General features: G+C 39.6%; 1 protein-coding gene across 1 annotated transcript in view; it reads right to left on the minus strand.

Moving 5' to 3' along the window:
* Positions 1 to 2,047: 2,047 nt before the first annotated feature.
* Positions 2,048 to 16,143, minus strand: part of TMEM114 (transmembrane protein 114) — a 14,303-nt gene continuing 207 nt past the window's right edge. Inside the window, exons 2-4 of the mRNA XM_010578521.1 lie at positions 14,982 to 15,062; positions 4,966 to 5,103; positions 2,048 to 2,280 (exon numbers count right to left, since the gene is read on the minus strand). Of these exons, the coding sequence (XP_010576823.1) occupies positions 2,048 to 2,280; positions 4,966 to 5,103; positions 14,982 to 15,062 (452 nt within the window). The remainder of the gene's footprint in view (positions 2,281 to 4,965; positions 5,104 to 14,981; positions 15,063 to 16,143) is intronic.

Consider the following 16,143-nt stretch of genomic DNA (forward strand, 5'->3'; position numbering starts at 1 on the left):
ATTTCTAGCTTTATTTCATTCTGATAACAAGCAAGGTCTGCCAACTAAGGTCTTAGACTAGGATTCAGCAACTCAGGTTTCATGTGACCTTGGACAGTTTTTCTGCCTCAGTTCTCCATTCACAGCACGGTAGTAATAATGTTTCCTTGTATCTCCAAAGACTGTAAGCTCTCGGAAGCTCCCTGCCACTATTTTTTGTAAAGTAATTGGTACTGTGGGACTAGATTAGAGCTGAGCTCGGTAAGAGTAAATGTGCAATCTTTAACACGAGACACAATGATAAAATTGTTCTGATATTTAGCAGAGGTAGGTAAATGATGCCCTTTGCACTACTGGAGAAAGTACAATGGACTTGCCCAATGACACAGTGCGCCTTGCTGACACAGCTCCTGAGTCACAGTCTTGAACTATAATATGCTGAAGTCCTCCAGAAATACATGAACTAACAGAAATGTAGTGGAACTGTTAACACATTCAAGTCTTTATTCAAAACCACAGCAGTCAGGAAAATTTCTTCATTAGCTTCAGTGGGCACTGAAGTAAATTTTCTCTTAAATGCTATTACCCAGAGGAAAAACTAATAAAGAAAAACCAGATTTCTTGGCATCTGAGATGAAATTCAGGTATCCTGTGTGTTCAGCTTTACTCAGCAGTTTTCAGCACAAGTTAAACATATTCTAGCACAAAACATGTGCACAAATCTCATGAAAAGGAAGCATCATCAAAATTACTAAGAAGAACTGAGAAATGCATCATATACATCTTCTGCATTACAGAATTGAAAAAGCAGCTACTACTAAGCTGAAAGAGGTAAATACGTAGCCTGACCATCTGACAGATTGGGGCTGGCTACAGTAGTTATTAAAACATCTGGAAAAGCAGCTGTATCTTTCTCTTGCAGTACACTTACCACTGCACTGCACTTGAGAACTTTACCATCATAGTCACTACCATCTGCTGGATAACTAATACCAAGTCATTCACAGTATCTAGGCCTTATATCCTTTCATTTTATCACAGCACCAAAGCTAATTTTTAGAAAATGACTAATTTCTTCATTTTCACCCTATAAGTAATGATTTTAGGAAAGAGAACATGATGCTGTATCTCTCCTTAGACATTACACACAGCTGACATGGCTTAGGCTTCTGGGGTTCTCTGGTTTCTCAAGTCTTCCCATTTTTGTGTGTTGTCACAAAAAAATAGTGTGATTGTGGTACAGGAGAGAGGATGGCCTCTTTGGGGAGACATGAGGGAAAAGAAAGATCCAATAAATATGGAAGGTGTACACCAGAGTAAAGATTAATATTCACCTCACGAGATGTCCTAGCCATGCCCTAGTACTCGGGACTATCACTGGAGTTCTCCAAATAGTCTGCATTTCTTCCTATTCTTGATCTTTATTTTTGATTTTATTTTGTGCAACAAAATAATGTTAAGTATGCAATATTAACTGAGGATATTTACGCCTCACACTTGTTCCCTGGGTTCAGGTGTATAGACATCATATATCCCTACGGTCCTCCAAAGGCAGCAGGAAGATCACATTACCTGCCACAAAGTAGTCATCTCAGAGCAGGTCTGCTGGTAGAGGCTGCCAACATGACTGGAATCCTGGGCATATTTATTAGGAGTCTCAGAGGAGAAACCAAAAGCTAAGTGGACCATGCATACTGGCCTGCAAGGCACTCTGAGGCACTTTGCTGGAACAGCAGAAAGGGGAAAAGCAAGCAAGAAATCTGCCTTGTTCTAAGCAATGAATGGAGATGTCTTATGAGCTGCCAGCTGAAATTATTTTGGAAACACTAACACTGCAATGTACTTTCCTCTAAAGTCACAAGGGTTTTCTTATTGACAACACTTGAAATGTTCTGCTGATTTATCAGAATCTTCGTGTTTTATAGCTAACTGTGAGGAAAAGGCTTTACGGCAGCTGACAAGATACTCAGTCAAAGCCTTGCCACTTTTATTACCCCTAGTGACCAGATGGACCCAGCAATCCACATTTCTAGGTTCTGCAGGGTTCTGTTGTTGCAATACCTGTTGTTCATAATGTCTGTTCACGTCGCCGTTTCAGACCCACAACTCTTGCTGCCAGGAGAAACACAGCCCCAGTGAGCACTTCTGCAACAAAGGAGATCCAGACTAGTGCCAGTGACCAGCCAAACCTGATGTCGATTTCTACCAGGACATCCTTACTCCTCAGGAGGCAGACAGCTTCTTCGAAGGCAGCAGCTGAATATGCAATATACACACTGATCCCAGTAAGTGTAACAAGAGCTGGGAAAGAAAAACATATTCAGCTAGTTAGCATTCACTGCAGAAATTAAAAAAAATTAATTGGATACCTCTTACAGCTTCTTTGCCACTCATTCCTATCTACCCAGGCCAGATTACCAGTTAGGCTCTGTTTACCTTTGAAATCTAGTTGAGGCGGTTTTGGGGGGAAGGGTGAGAGGGAAGCAAAGGGAGGGTTATTTCTGTCCATTGAGTGTACTGTGTTCTCACTGTTAAATACTGAATCAAAATGTATAACAGCAAGCCTCCCACAATAAAAATTTAGTCATGTCTTTTACAGATATCTAACGCATGTACATCTCTGTTTTCAATACTGTATTATAATGCATCCTGATTTCTCATTGCTGTGCACCACATACAGTTGTATACCTCTATGCAAGAAAGCCCATAGAGACTCTTGCATTTCAGCTCAGTGACCTGAATTTAGGCTGTTTTCTAATTTTGAGTATCGTAAGTTTTCAGTGTTCAGTGTAAATGTGTTGGTCTTTACTGTCAGCTCCCACCAAATGTTGTGGAGTCGTGACTATTCTTCACTTCCAAATAATTAAGCCAAAGACATCCTTGGAGCAGACCAAAAATAAATTCATAAAGACACTCAAACAAAAAGCCAGATGTTTTCAGAATGAAAGGACTGTACAGAAGCTAGCAAACTTAGGGAATGGCACATCTAGCACAAGTACATGCTACATCCTGGGCCTGGTGTTTATGTCACTCAAAGGACATATATTAACTAAAGTCATAACTTCACTGGATCAATGGCAGGAAAGATGCAATAGAAAGGGCCTGGATTGAAGGACTGTAGCCCAGGGAAAGTAGATACAGGACACTTGTAGGGCAAGATAGTGTCTTACCTAATTCTGAGGGAGAAGAATTTTTGTCTGGCTTTCTGTTAAATGACAGTGTAAGTCTAGATGGCATTTTTGCCAGAAAGACAAGTTTGAGTACAGGCAAACCAAGATGGAAGAGTATTGGGTTATCCAACAGTCAAAATTCATACTCATATTCCTCATTTTAACCATGCTATGATGCCTGTAACTTATCCTAGTCCTCTGCAAGGGGGGGGAAAGAATCACTTTATACCTTTTGTCAGCAGAAATGGAAATGACTGTTCTGTTGACATTTTCAACAAGGTATGCCAAGTTCTCTGATCCACCTTAAATGTGGCCATATTTCAAAAAAATGGGAAAGCATATAGCAAGTCCTGGGATGTGGAACATATCAGTTCTGCTATTTTCCAAAAAACTCAGGTCTCCGGAATTGCATCATAAAATATTTCTTTCTGCTGAGACAGAACTATCTAATCAATACTGGACTCCATGAACTGGAATATCCTATAAAACTGCATGCCCGTTATATGCATCAAGCCTCGGTGCAGCTGAAACAGCTGAACAATACCATCTGAGCGAGAGGAGGGTCTGGTCTCACACCAAAGGCCACCCTGCAGTCTGTTCACACTGTCCTGGGAAACAGCACTAGTTGCATCTTTAGAACACATTCAAGCACCCTTCTCCTAATACTGTCTTTGTGCTTCCTTTCCCTCTTTGCAACCCCAAGAAAGGCGCAGTAACCCACTCCTCGGTGGGATAATCATGCCTTGCACTTCACAGCTTTTTCATCCTTCACTTACTATTTGGAGTAGTTTTCAAATAGCTCTAAGCCTTTTTAGTGAATACAGCTTTCTGATGTTCTAAGGAAATAGAACTTACTTTTTTTTTTGTAATGGGGGATGGTTGGTCTTTGTAAGATCATTTCAGACTAAAAAGGTCAGTCAAGACTTTGAGACAGCAGCATTTGTTTCCAGCCATCCCCTAGCATTCTCTTCCTAGCAACAGAACAGTATAATCAGGTGATGAAAGCCAATACTGATGATCCCCTTTTCTGTTGGGGAAAATTTCTGTTTCAAGTTACATTGTGAAACAGTACTGAAAATGTATTTGGAGAAGAAAAGGGAGATGGATTTAAACCCAGTTCTTCTACTTTGACAGAATGTTCTTAGTTTTAATTCATAAATTACTTTCTAAAACACAGAGGTTTTGGTTACAGCAAAAATAATAGAAAACAAAATGTAAAAGAATTTTACTAGCTTCAAATTGAAATGTTACACTCCAACTAAAATAACTCTTTGTGGTTTCCTTTTGTTACCCACAGTTTAGGGAGACCACTGTAGTTCAAAACTAGCAGTGAAGCTAACCCAGGAATGCCTAGCAAGACCCTTTTCAGGAACTCAGTGCAAATGCCTTTGAAAAAATAGCAGTTTTCTTAACAGCTGTAAGATCTGTGCAAGGCTATCGAACCCTATGCTTTACTAATTCCAAAGTCACCTCTCCAATACTCCATTAGCCTGTCTGTAAAGAATTTGGGCACTGTGCTGAGAAGGTATTCAATCTTTTGCATTAATGGGCACAGGAAACACATAGTGTTCAAAGTATGACTCACTCCACAAGGATGTATGGTTGTGTGTGATTATTTGCCTTTTGTGACTATTAAGGGGCAGCTTTCTATTCCAGAATCCCGTCAGGAGCTGAGCAGACACCAAGTGAATGAACACCAGCATTATTCTGAAAGCAAATTCTTGCTTAGCTTTTTTCACCCGGAAGATAAAGTGATGTTTCCCAGATATAATCTCTTACTATTTACAACAGTTAAGCTGGGAGTTTGATATAGTACCTCCAAAAAGAAAAAGCAGTCCCGTCATTAGAAGCAGTAGGTAGGCCCTGGCAAGAATACTGATGAATCCAGTCATTCCTCCAAAAATCATCAATATCAGGCTGAGGGGCATCAGGATGACAAATGTTCCATGCATGTCTGAAGAAAAATGAAGAATGTTAATATTTTAATATTTTATTATGGTGGCACTGGATGTACTAATAATTATTGAGTGCAGGGCCCCTGATCAGTCTCACAGCCTTATTCTGTGCTACACAGACAAGGAGCTGGGCAATCTCTTGGGTTTTCAGTTTAAGCTGGCAGGACAAATATATGGTATGGAGAAAAATGTAACATACAGAGCAAGCCCATCACACGATCACAGCCTGTGTTTCAAACAGAGACCACAAATAAAAAGGATATGTCTACATGGATATATTTAAGCAATTAAACTGTTTCAGATATTAAGCCTAGCTGAATAACAGGTCATACATTGTATATCAGGTAGTCACTGACAACCTTAATAAAAGGTAGCCCTGGTTATCTGAATCATACAGATCACAGTGCGTGGCATTGTTCTGTTTGGGTGGTGGGATCCAGCAGATGCTTTGGATAAACTCTTTTTTTTCTGTCACATGTCCTCTGCTGAACCGATCTAGCACATTGTTGACCTTTTCCTTTGTTGCAGCTGACCACCAACTAGAGGTAAATTTTCCCATCCAGCACTAATTCTGTGTCTGTCATTGTTTCCTACAGCAGCTTCACTAAGTACATTAACCCATCCTGGTTGCTTCCTCCCATGCTAAACGTTTTACATTAGTCTTTCTTGATCCCTATAACATTTTAATAGCTGTGTAAACAGAAGGTTGCTATATATTTTTGCATATCACACTGTTTTTTCCATCATAAACCATCTTTGTGTCATTGTTCCCTCTCATGCAATCTATCCACAACGTTCAACCCAACCTTTTCTAGAATAATGATCAAAAAAAAGTAATTCCGGCTTCCAGTATCAATTTATTTCATACCAGTGTGAAGTGCAGAGTTACTGAGAAAGGAAAACTTCAAATCCATTTTCTGAAGGGCTCTAGGCTTCAGTGTCTCATTTAATTTCACAGAGGAACAACAATACACCATTAGCTGGTTCCTAAGGAAAAGGAGTCAGTTAAGAGATCACGGTTTGTATGTGATCAGGTAATCAATTTTTTTAAGTCACTGTAACTGCCCACTGAATTGGAGGTACTCCACCCGTCACTGGCTAAGGATCCAGCTTATCCTCTTCAATACCATTATAAAGATAAGACACAATCGTGTACATGTTTCTATTCATTCTGGAACCTTGGAAGATTAGGAAAAGCCTGCATGGGATCAAGGCAGACACTTAATTTCTTTAATTGAGTGGAATGTGGTTTGAAGACATAATTATTTGTTACGTGTAGTACGGAAGATATTCACAAGGAAAAAGTTTTGGGAGGTGGGCCCATTGTTCTTCCATTGCTGTTTATTTACGCTGGTATTATATTCTCATATTTAGACCCACATATGCCCACATCAGATCAGTTGATGCTCAGAAAGCATGAATTCAGCATTCTGCATGGAAGGGAGCACTTTCTCTCCTTGCTTCTAAATCTGAGCATACTGCCTCGGCTTTCTTTCAGCAAAACTGGCCATGGCTGCTGTTGATGGCTAAGAAACCCAAACCTAGAGCAATTCTCAGACACTAACAGTCAAATCAATCTTCAACTTCCTGTGTATAAACCAGTATGTCAAAACTGTTTGCAAATCTTAGTTGAATACCAAGAGAGGAAATAGCCATGGAACTTAGGTCAGGAGTTAGAATTGGTTGTCAGGGATGTGATGCGACATGATGTGACAGAATAGAGATTTGGCACACAATTTAATTCTCATATTCTAGAGAGGCAGCAGGAACAGGCTAGTCTTCTCCCTGTTTGTGCTTCCTGAGTGTATTAGGTCTGATTTTGATTCCCCACCATTTTGACATCCATGTGTCCTCTTAGATTTGGTCTTGCATTGTCCTGGTTTCAGCTGGGATAGAGTTCATTTTCTTTCTAGTAGCTGGTATAGTGTTATGTTTTGGGTTCAGAATGAGAAGAATGTTGATAACACTGATGTTTCTAGTTGTTGCCAAGTAGTGTTTAGACTAAGTCAAGGATTTTTCAGCTTCTCATGCCCAGCCAGCGAGAAAGCTGGAGGGACACAAGAAGTTGGCACAGGACAGAGCCAGGGCACCTGACCCAAACTGGCCAAAGGGGTATTCCATACCATGTGATGTCATGCCCAGTATGTAAACTGGGGGCAGTTTGCCGGGGGGGATCACTGCTCGGGAACTAACTGGGCACTGGTTGGTGAGTGGTGAGCAATTGCATTGTGCATCACTTGTTTTGTATATTCCAATTCTTTTTTTATTATTGTTTTTATTATTAATTTCTTCCTTTCTGTTCTACTAAACAGTTCTAATCTCAACCCACCAGTTTTACCTTTTTTTTTTCCAATTCTCTCCCCATCCCACTGGGTTGGAGGGGGAGTGAGTGAGCGGCTGCGTGGTGCTTAGTTACCAGACCGGGGTTAAACCACAACATGCATGTAAGAGGTGAAAAGGCCTTGAGGGGATAAAATATGATGCAATTAATATTTTAAAAGTAAGAATGTAAGAAGGGTGCAACTCTGTCCTCAGACCTGGCTTTGCTGGAGGGAAGAAACATAAACAAGCTCATCACTGGGCCTGTGCTTTGTGATTTTCCAGGTGTCCCGCATGAGTCAAAGTTGCTGTGAACAAACTATACCTCAGGACAGTAGCACTAACAGTTGCTATTTCTTTGACCTTCCTTTTCATGGTGCGATTTCAGCTACTGCAGCTAGGACTGTAACCTTAGCCAGGACAAGCGCGGATGAAGACGACAAGGCTCTGAATGTAACCTTTTGAAGCCAAGGGAAAACAAAACCATACCAGAGTATTCTCCTGGGGAGTGTCATAGATTACATTAATGATCTGGGACAGTTGCATGCAACATCAGAATAACTCTGATTTTTACGCCCTCTTCAGTGAAAATACAGGTTTTAGGGATATCTCAGCTGAAACCCACAAATCCCTCTGTGACAGAGCCTTACTTTTCCTACACACAGCTGGGATCACATTTCACATGAATCACCTGCAGCTTTTTTAAAATCAAATATTTGATGGATTGTATTTGGTTAAACAGCACTTTTATCACCTCCAGTGTTCTAGTTCAATACCTAATACCCATTTGTCCTTCTTCTATGAAATCTGCAACTGCCTGGGAAACTTATTCTAAAATGCTGCCATGGAAACCACTCAGGAATCTGAATTCATGCCATCTGGCATATGATATTATGTCATTATATTGCTTGATTAGAGGGACAGAATTAGTTTATAGAAGGACATGACTTAAAATATCTTTACTGTTTTTCTGTCTTCAATAATCATCTGTAAAAGAAGTCAAAACATTAATTTTGCTGTAATTTTAGTGGTTTTTAGGTTGTGTTGTAATACATATTTATGCATTATTATACATATGTCTTCATTTTGATGAAATTAATCTAGTATTGAAACAAAACCAACCTAAGCATTTTGCACAAGAGGAGGCATGTGCACTTTCTTATAAAACAGAATTCAGTTTCCCACATTTATTTCTCAACACCTGAGTTCCCTGTCAGTCCAACATGAAAGCCCCAATAGTTTAATCTTGAAAATACTGAAACAAACTGATGAACATTTTAAAAATGTTCCAGTTTTTTTGTAGCAAAAAATACTTTAATTGCTTGACCTGAGTTAATGAAGTTTTACATCAGCTAGCCAAAGCTGTTTCAACTAGAGGTCTGACCAAATGTCTGTAAGATTGACATCTGCAGTGTGTGTCCAGATCTGTGAATTTGGCAGACATTTCTAAATTACCACCTAACACAGTTGTTGACGAGTTGTTCGTAACAGAAATCTGTGGAATGAACTAGAAAAATTGAATGGTGTCAAAAGTAGCCAACTGCAGGTCTAGCAGTTTTGTTAATCATCTCCTGTTATCATGCTGGAGCTTAATTGTTTCAAACTAACATTGGTTTTGTTTGCACAGCTTATAATAGCAAATAGTCTCTAGAAATCTGTAATAGTCACCTCATCAGAAATACTCCAAATGGCAGCAGCTCAGAAGAGCTTAATTAAGGACCTGTTTATCTTCCCCAGCAGTAACTAAATAGCCAGTTAGAAAGACAAAAGACTCTAGCTGAAACAGAATGCTGGCAGTAGCTAAAACCAGTGGGACTGCTCTGGAAAGACTTGGCAAAGCCAGGAAGAAACAGTGTACTGAGAAAGCCTGACCTGCTTGCAAGGAAGGAAGGAAGGAAACAACAGAGAAACAACGAGCAACAAAAAAGAACTGCTGTCTGTGTCTAAATGTGAGACTTCTGGGCTTGAACCCCAGGGACATGAAGGCCTGGATTCCTTCCTGTTCAGTAGAGAAAAGATGATGCTGGAGGAGAGCTCACAGGGTTAGAGTACACCAGGATAATTAGCTAAGCTCCGGACTTTGTGTTACACATTTTGGCTTTGTGCTCTTCTTACGCAACAAGTCTCTGAGCTAAACTGGAAGACAAATTATAGACAGTAGAAATAAAATTATGCTAGACTTGGTATAGGTGCGCACTGATGAAAACCTTCAATACTAGGAATGGGTAGAATGATAAAAGTAAGTGATACACTGTGGTGCACGTTCTATGGCTATGATACCAATTAATTTGAAAATGAGAACATTCATCAGAAGTTGTCGCTCATTAGGTCTCAGCTGCAGTGATGCTAAAGTTATCTCAGATTTCTGTATATATTTATTGTAATATCTACTGTAAGTACCAAAGCAAATGTTCACTGGAACCTCTTTGAAGGCCCACTGCACTGTTGCTCAGAAACAAAGCAGATCCGTTTAGGTATACACCTACCATATCAATTACACTAGAATTTCTATGTACATCATTTGGGTCTTATTTCATTTGGCCTCTGAACTGGCTCTTGCCAGGTATTCCAGCCCTAGCTGCTTCCTTCTGATAACTTAAAACCAAAAGGAAAAAATCGTGAAGAACTGTAAATCACCCAGGAAAAATATAATGGCAGCCAGAGAATTAGGCATTCTGGAATTGTAACATTATAAACATGTAACTCAGTAAAAATGAAGCAGGTCCATAGAGAGTGGAGAGAAGTGTGAAAGCAGCTGGTTAGTGACTTACAGCGTCCACATGCTGCAAGGAAATCCAGTTTAGTTTAACTGTACTATTAAACTAATTTTGTTGATGAAGAAACCAAGGCAGCTGTTACATTATAAAAACTGAGGTATCAGTAACTGCCCTTACTGCAAAGATTTGTTTCCCTACAAGAAGCACTAACTTTCCTGCAGTCTCATGGTTCCAGCTATATTGATGTCTAAAAAAAAATAAATAAAAATACTCTGGGGAGAATAATTTAAGCAGTTGTGCATGGGCAGCTGCACACTCCAGTCTTGGTTTTATAACAAGAAAAACATTTTCTTCCAGCCATATATAAGTGGAAACCACATCCATTAACTGATCATCTCTGGAAGGCTCAGGAATAGAGGACAGCACTAAAAAGTGACTTGTAACAGAAAATCAATCACTGTACATGATGTTCATATTACTAACAAAAAATCAGGATTGTCAGAGGCTTAATCATACCTTGTAGGTACCTAACGCAGCTGGTTCATGTGTCAGGGGCAAACCAGGCAGCCATTAAGAAATAATAGTAGTTCCTTTCACGTTATTTTTCATAACGCTAGTCTCAGCTCTGCAGTGTAGATGGGACCCCGCACCAGTCTGGGGTGCAAAGCTAAGATTCAGGAAAAATTATCTGTTTTGTAATTTTGCATCTGTTTGCACTTTTGGACCAAAATGGCCTCTTACATTTTGGCCAAATAACACATATAGATGTTGCTTAGGTGTGCCAAAAGAAAAAAGAAAAAAAAAAAAAGCTTTGTGGCAATTTGGTTTTAAAATATAAGAGGAGGGGGGGAAGTCACACAAAAAACCCTCCACATTTTAAAAAATTTCACCATGCTTTGAAAAAAACAGCCACAGCTTTCTAGGATCAGCAAATCATATAACATTTAGTTCAGAAGAATGTAGATGCAAGTAATTTTTATGTTACCAAGCAGGGGTCACTATCCAGCCATAACTGAGACACATAGGAGCAGGTTACTTGAGTTTCCAAGATGTAGAAGAGTTTTGACAGGATACATTAGTATCCAGCAAACACATTACTTTCTTCTTTTGACAGCTCATCTGTCCTGAAAGAAGTACTTGGACCAAGTCCAGAGTACAAACTGATTTTGATTAGAATTATTTACAAAATTGTTCATTTTGCAGGGATTACACTGATGTTGTCTTTAGATAAATCTATACTGATTTACTAATTATTAACAACATAGACTTTGGCAAATGGAAAACATCTCTATTACAAAAATGCCCAAGAGTAACCTTTTCCCAATGTAACTTGTTGGGTTTTGGTTTGGGTTGGGTTTTTTTCTGAAAGAAATTATTTTACAAAGCTGCAACTCTTGGGGAAAATTTTTCAGTAGATACTGCCATTCCTTCTACGCACCAACTTCCCCCTCTCTGTATGTGATCCTCAACATTTAGATGTGATTTTGAATGTTATGTTTCTTCTACCAGAAAATGGCAAAGCTGCTCAGAACTCCTGATGCAACTTCCTTTCAAGTCAGAGTGACATTCTTCTTCTACCATTTAGTGAGAGATGGATCCAGCTCATCATGAAAAAAAGTTGCTCTTTCTGCTTGTCTCTCATAGCTGGCACAGGAGAACACACGGCAAGACAAGATATCTGAGGTGACTTTGCTGACAGATTTCAGTTTTAAAGGTGACTTTCAGAGGACTATCTTTAATCCTAGTGGTCACCAAGAGACCTTAATAACTGTCTAAATTGTGAAAAGTGACACTTTCATTTTAATCCTGTATGGGACAGCGGAAAATATGCATCTCCAGTAAAAAAAAAATTTTTTAAATGCAGAAATTTCAGAAAAGCTAGTGGTAGGTAGTCTAGCGGTATATTTCTTTAAACAATAGCTGATGTTTTAAACAAATACATAACCATGCCGTAATGCAATCTATAGTAGGAAAATGTTTTATACATTGTGGGTTTGAGGGGAGAGAGAGGGTATACACCATATATTCGGCTGGAGGGAGTGATAAGAAAAGAAATGGAAGCTTAATGTACAGGAGACAGCATGCTTGTGCCTAATCCATTAGAAAAATTGCTCAAGAGTATTCCTATGATGTGAAAATACATCATACTCTCAGGCTTAACAAGACCTAGATTGATTGCCTGAGTAATATTGCTGGTAGCACAGAACTTTTAACTTGTACACCCAATTTTTTTAATTTGCCAGGACCTGTATTTGAAGTATGCAATAAGCCTAAAAGGAATCTGCTGGGGATGAACAGGAGAGAGATTGGAAATGTGGAGGGAGGGAATGTGAAGGTTTTTCATTCTCTAGCGAAGGGTTTGTCTTCTGGCAGTGACCAGCACTTCTGTTTCCAGTTGGACCCAGCAATTTGCACTCAGTTATAGGCTTTCTCCCATCTTTTTGGCACTTGTGTCTGGTTAAGACATGCCAGCAAGAGTATGGGAACTCTGAAGAATGGGGAACAGGATTCCTGATGTGTTACTTAAGTGCCTGCATTAGGACACAGCCCTTCTAAATCTTTTTAGGAATAATCGGCAAGAAACACGTTTGATGTTGCCAGAGCTCCTGAAATTCAGTCTGCCAATCAAACAGTGAGAAATATGGGTGTACTGCTAGACGGAATGAGATCAATTCCATATGAATGTGCCTCACACAGACACCTGCACAGGCACACACAGAGCAAAACATAATTTTCTGAAGTAACTGATTAAAGCTGTGCAATTAGCCTGTTTGCCCCATATAGCAACACGTGAAGAAATTACTGTAACTACACTGGAATCCACGATCCCAGAATTGTCCTCTAAAATTCTAGTTAGAATGTGTTGTAGATGAAGACAAATGTTCAACCTGATCTGCCTAAATATGCTTCAGTGACCACAGTCAGAAAATATTTAAGAAGTGTAAGGCTGAAGTAGAAGGTAATATCTCAGTACTTAACAAACCTAGACATCACTTAGAAATATCTATATTTCCTACAAGTAAGAAGTACTGACATGGCACTTCCTATGTTTAGCTGCTATTGCTGTGGGTCTGAAACCGCATTGAAGCTGAACACCTAAAATATCAAAAAGTTCACTCTGTAGAGCATTCTAATCAAACCTCGTAGGTTCTTCCAAGGAAAGTATCTTTGACTTCTTATCATTTTTAGGCAGACAACACCTGCTTATAATAAAATCTGCAAGTGTCTCTGCAGACCTGAAGTCTTTGTCCAGGAACCTAAAAATAGTGTTTGATACGAGAGTGAGAGAGAAAAATTTCTCTGAGGGTCTGAAGAGTCTGTAAACTGTTATGAATCCAATTTTTACTCATATTCACTATTTTCTTACACTCCATGACTACCAAAGAGCTGTCCTTTGTTTCCAAGCCAACATCATTTTTATAACCAGAAGAGCTCTGTATAGTTGCTTTTGTTTTTGCAGAATTCAGCTTTCATTGAAGAGCTGTAACCTAAAATCTCCTCGCCTGAGAAAAATTACAGATATATCTTTTGCAAATACAAACACAACTTTTGAAATGCTAATAATTTTATCCTGAAATCTTAGACTATCCCCAATATAACAGTTGAGGTGCACACTTTAATGCACACCTAAAATGTGATCAGTCTGGTTAGGTTTGATTAACTCTGAACCCTCAAAGACTTAAGTGATCCAGCAGACAATCATTTTCACTGATCCTCAGAGTTTTCAGCAACATCAAGCAGCTAAGGCCCTCTGTCTTAAGTGAGGAAGATTAAAGAAATGGCACTTTTGCATTTGAAAGCACAGAGACAATCTGTGGTGTTAGTCTTGAACCTGTCAATATATTTGTATGGCTGTTTCCTTAGCCCACTGGGATCTCATTCCTACTTTAACTTTCCAGTTACTGTTGCAACACAGCTACATTAGCATCAGTACCTTATAGGCTTACTTTGCTGTGTCTGCTGCACTTTTAGCTATATCATGAGATGCTGCTCCAAAAGACTAAAGACACTCTAAGCCTTTCTGAAGGATTGCTCAGGGAAATGGCTGGTTTTGAGGGGAAAAGTACCACTTTAAGATACAGGAAAAATGCATATATTCTGCTTGCAAGGGGGAAACAGCCAGAGTCAGAGAGGAGATGTAAGCAAATACAAAATTAAAAAAAAGCAAACCCATACACAAGCATGTATGAGCAAAGCATTGTGCAGAATAAGATGCAAAGAAGCAAAATTATCTTTTAGGAGAAGCCTAAAAGTATTTGAAAATGTTTAGTTTGGACTTTCTGAAAACATTCTGTCATTGACAAATGAATCTAAAGAAAAAGAAGCAAATACTAACCAACACAGTTAGAAACTTAAAGTAATCTTTCTGAACACAAAGACTTCGAAGACTCCTTTTAGTCATTGATTTATTTTCTTAAATGCCCACATACTTAAGGTTTTTTTCAGTGCAAGGAATCTCACTGAAAGGGTCGATAAGTAGCTGTCTTAAAGAGTAATTTAAATGTGTGCTCAAGCATTTTCAGTGATCAAACTCTTTTGAGGAGATTTTGAACATTTTTGCCTTTTATTTTTAACAATTGTCTACCTTCCTGAGCCATTGCAGGTAGAAACATCTTGCTCCTGTGGAAGAAATTAGCTGAACTTGACATCAAATAGATGGTCATTTTCAACAGCAATCCCACTTAAAGACCACATGCAGTGACAAATACTGTACAAAAGCAGAGTCAAAACACTATCTCAAAGAGCCCCCCTCTGAATCAGAAATGGGAACTTGTAAATAAGTGGACAAGGAGGGAGGGAAGGATGGATGAAACTGTAGAAATAATATAAAAGTTACTCACACAAAAGCTGTCTGTGTGAATCAGTGATGTTTGCATTCTCATGCCAGAAGGGATTAATCAAAGGGTAACATTCGCTCCTCACTAACAGAGAAGGGAAAAAACAATGAGAAAAAATTACACTATATCTTATTGCAGTAGATCCTCTTTTTTTTTCTTTTTGCATGTACATATAAGTCATATAATATTACCTGCTTTAAAAACAGTCATTCCTAGGTAGGGAAGGAAAGGAGGGGATTTTCACTACCCAGCATTGGCCAGCTTCTGCTCCCATGGGGCCTGACCACTGAAGTCAAGAGGGAAACATCTGCTCATTTCAGTGGGGCTCAGGGCACAGCAAAGGGGAGAATTCCTTTAACCTGCTCCTTCTCCCCTGCTCCACTGGAGGTAACATCCTTTCTTGCCTATGATGAACACTACTTACTGCTTGTTCTTAATGGTGGAATCAAAACCAAAAGTAATATGCCCGGCACACAAGTTAAACTAAATGGGGAAAATCCTGTAAAATCCACGTAGGATTTATGGATCTTTCATTAAAATCCAGAACTGTGAAACACCAAGCAGGATCAAATGCAGTACAATTACTTGGTGAACCCAGTGAGTCTTTAGTCACTTACCTTTAGTTAGCATGGGATTAAGTTAACTTTATTTATATTATTTAAAGAGATACATTTCAAACTAATAATATTTATATTGCTATCACTTATACTAATATTACTTATGTATGTAAACTAGACATTGTTTAATATTCTTGATATTACTATTTACCATTTTAATGGCTTTAACCCAGAGCTGTCGCCCCTCGATTCCCCCCGAGTCAAATGAAGAGACATCTCCCTCCTTCTAAATGGTTAACGTTTATTGAATTACTTTGAACTAAAAGTCGATGTAAAATCGGGTTACAGTAGCCGAAAATTGGCTATCCCCACGCCCCCTCGGGCCAGTCATCTCCTGTCGATACCGGACAAAGGACGGTTCCTCCGAGCACGCACAGCCCGGACCAGGAGCGACCGCGACCGCCTGCTGCGGCCCCTCCGCTGCCACAGGCCGGAGCTGCCCCCGCCGCCGCCGCCCCCCGCGGCCGGGAAGAGTCGAAGCCCGCGGCCACCCCGCCCTGCCGGACACGCGGGGGCCGGGCCGGGGCCGGCCGCGCCCACCCCCCCCG

This window comes from Haliaeetus leucocephalus, unplaced genomic scaffold (assembly GCF_000737465.1).
Source record: "Haliaeetus leucocephalus isolate CR32 unplaced genomic scaffold, Haliaeetus_leucocephalus-4.0 Scaffold636, whole genome shotgun sequence".
Classification (NCBI taxonomy): domain Eukaryota; kingdom Metazoa; phylum Chordata; class Aves; order Accipitriformes; family Accipitridae; genus Haliaeetus; species Haliaeetus leucocephalus.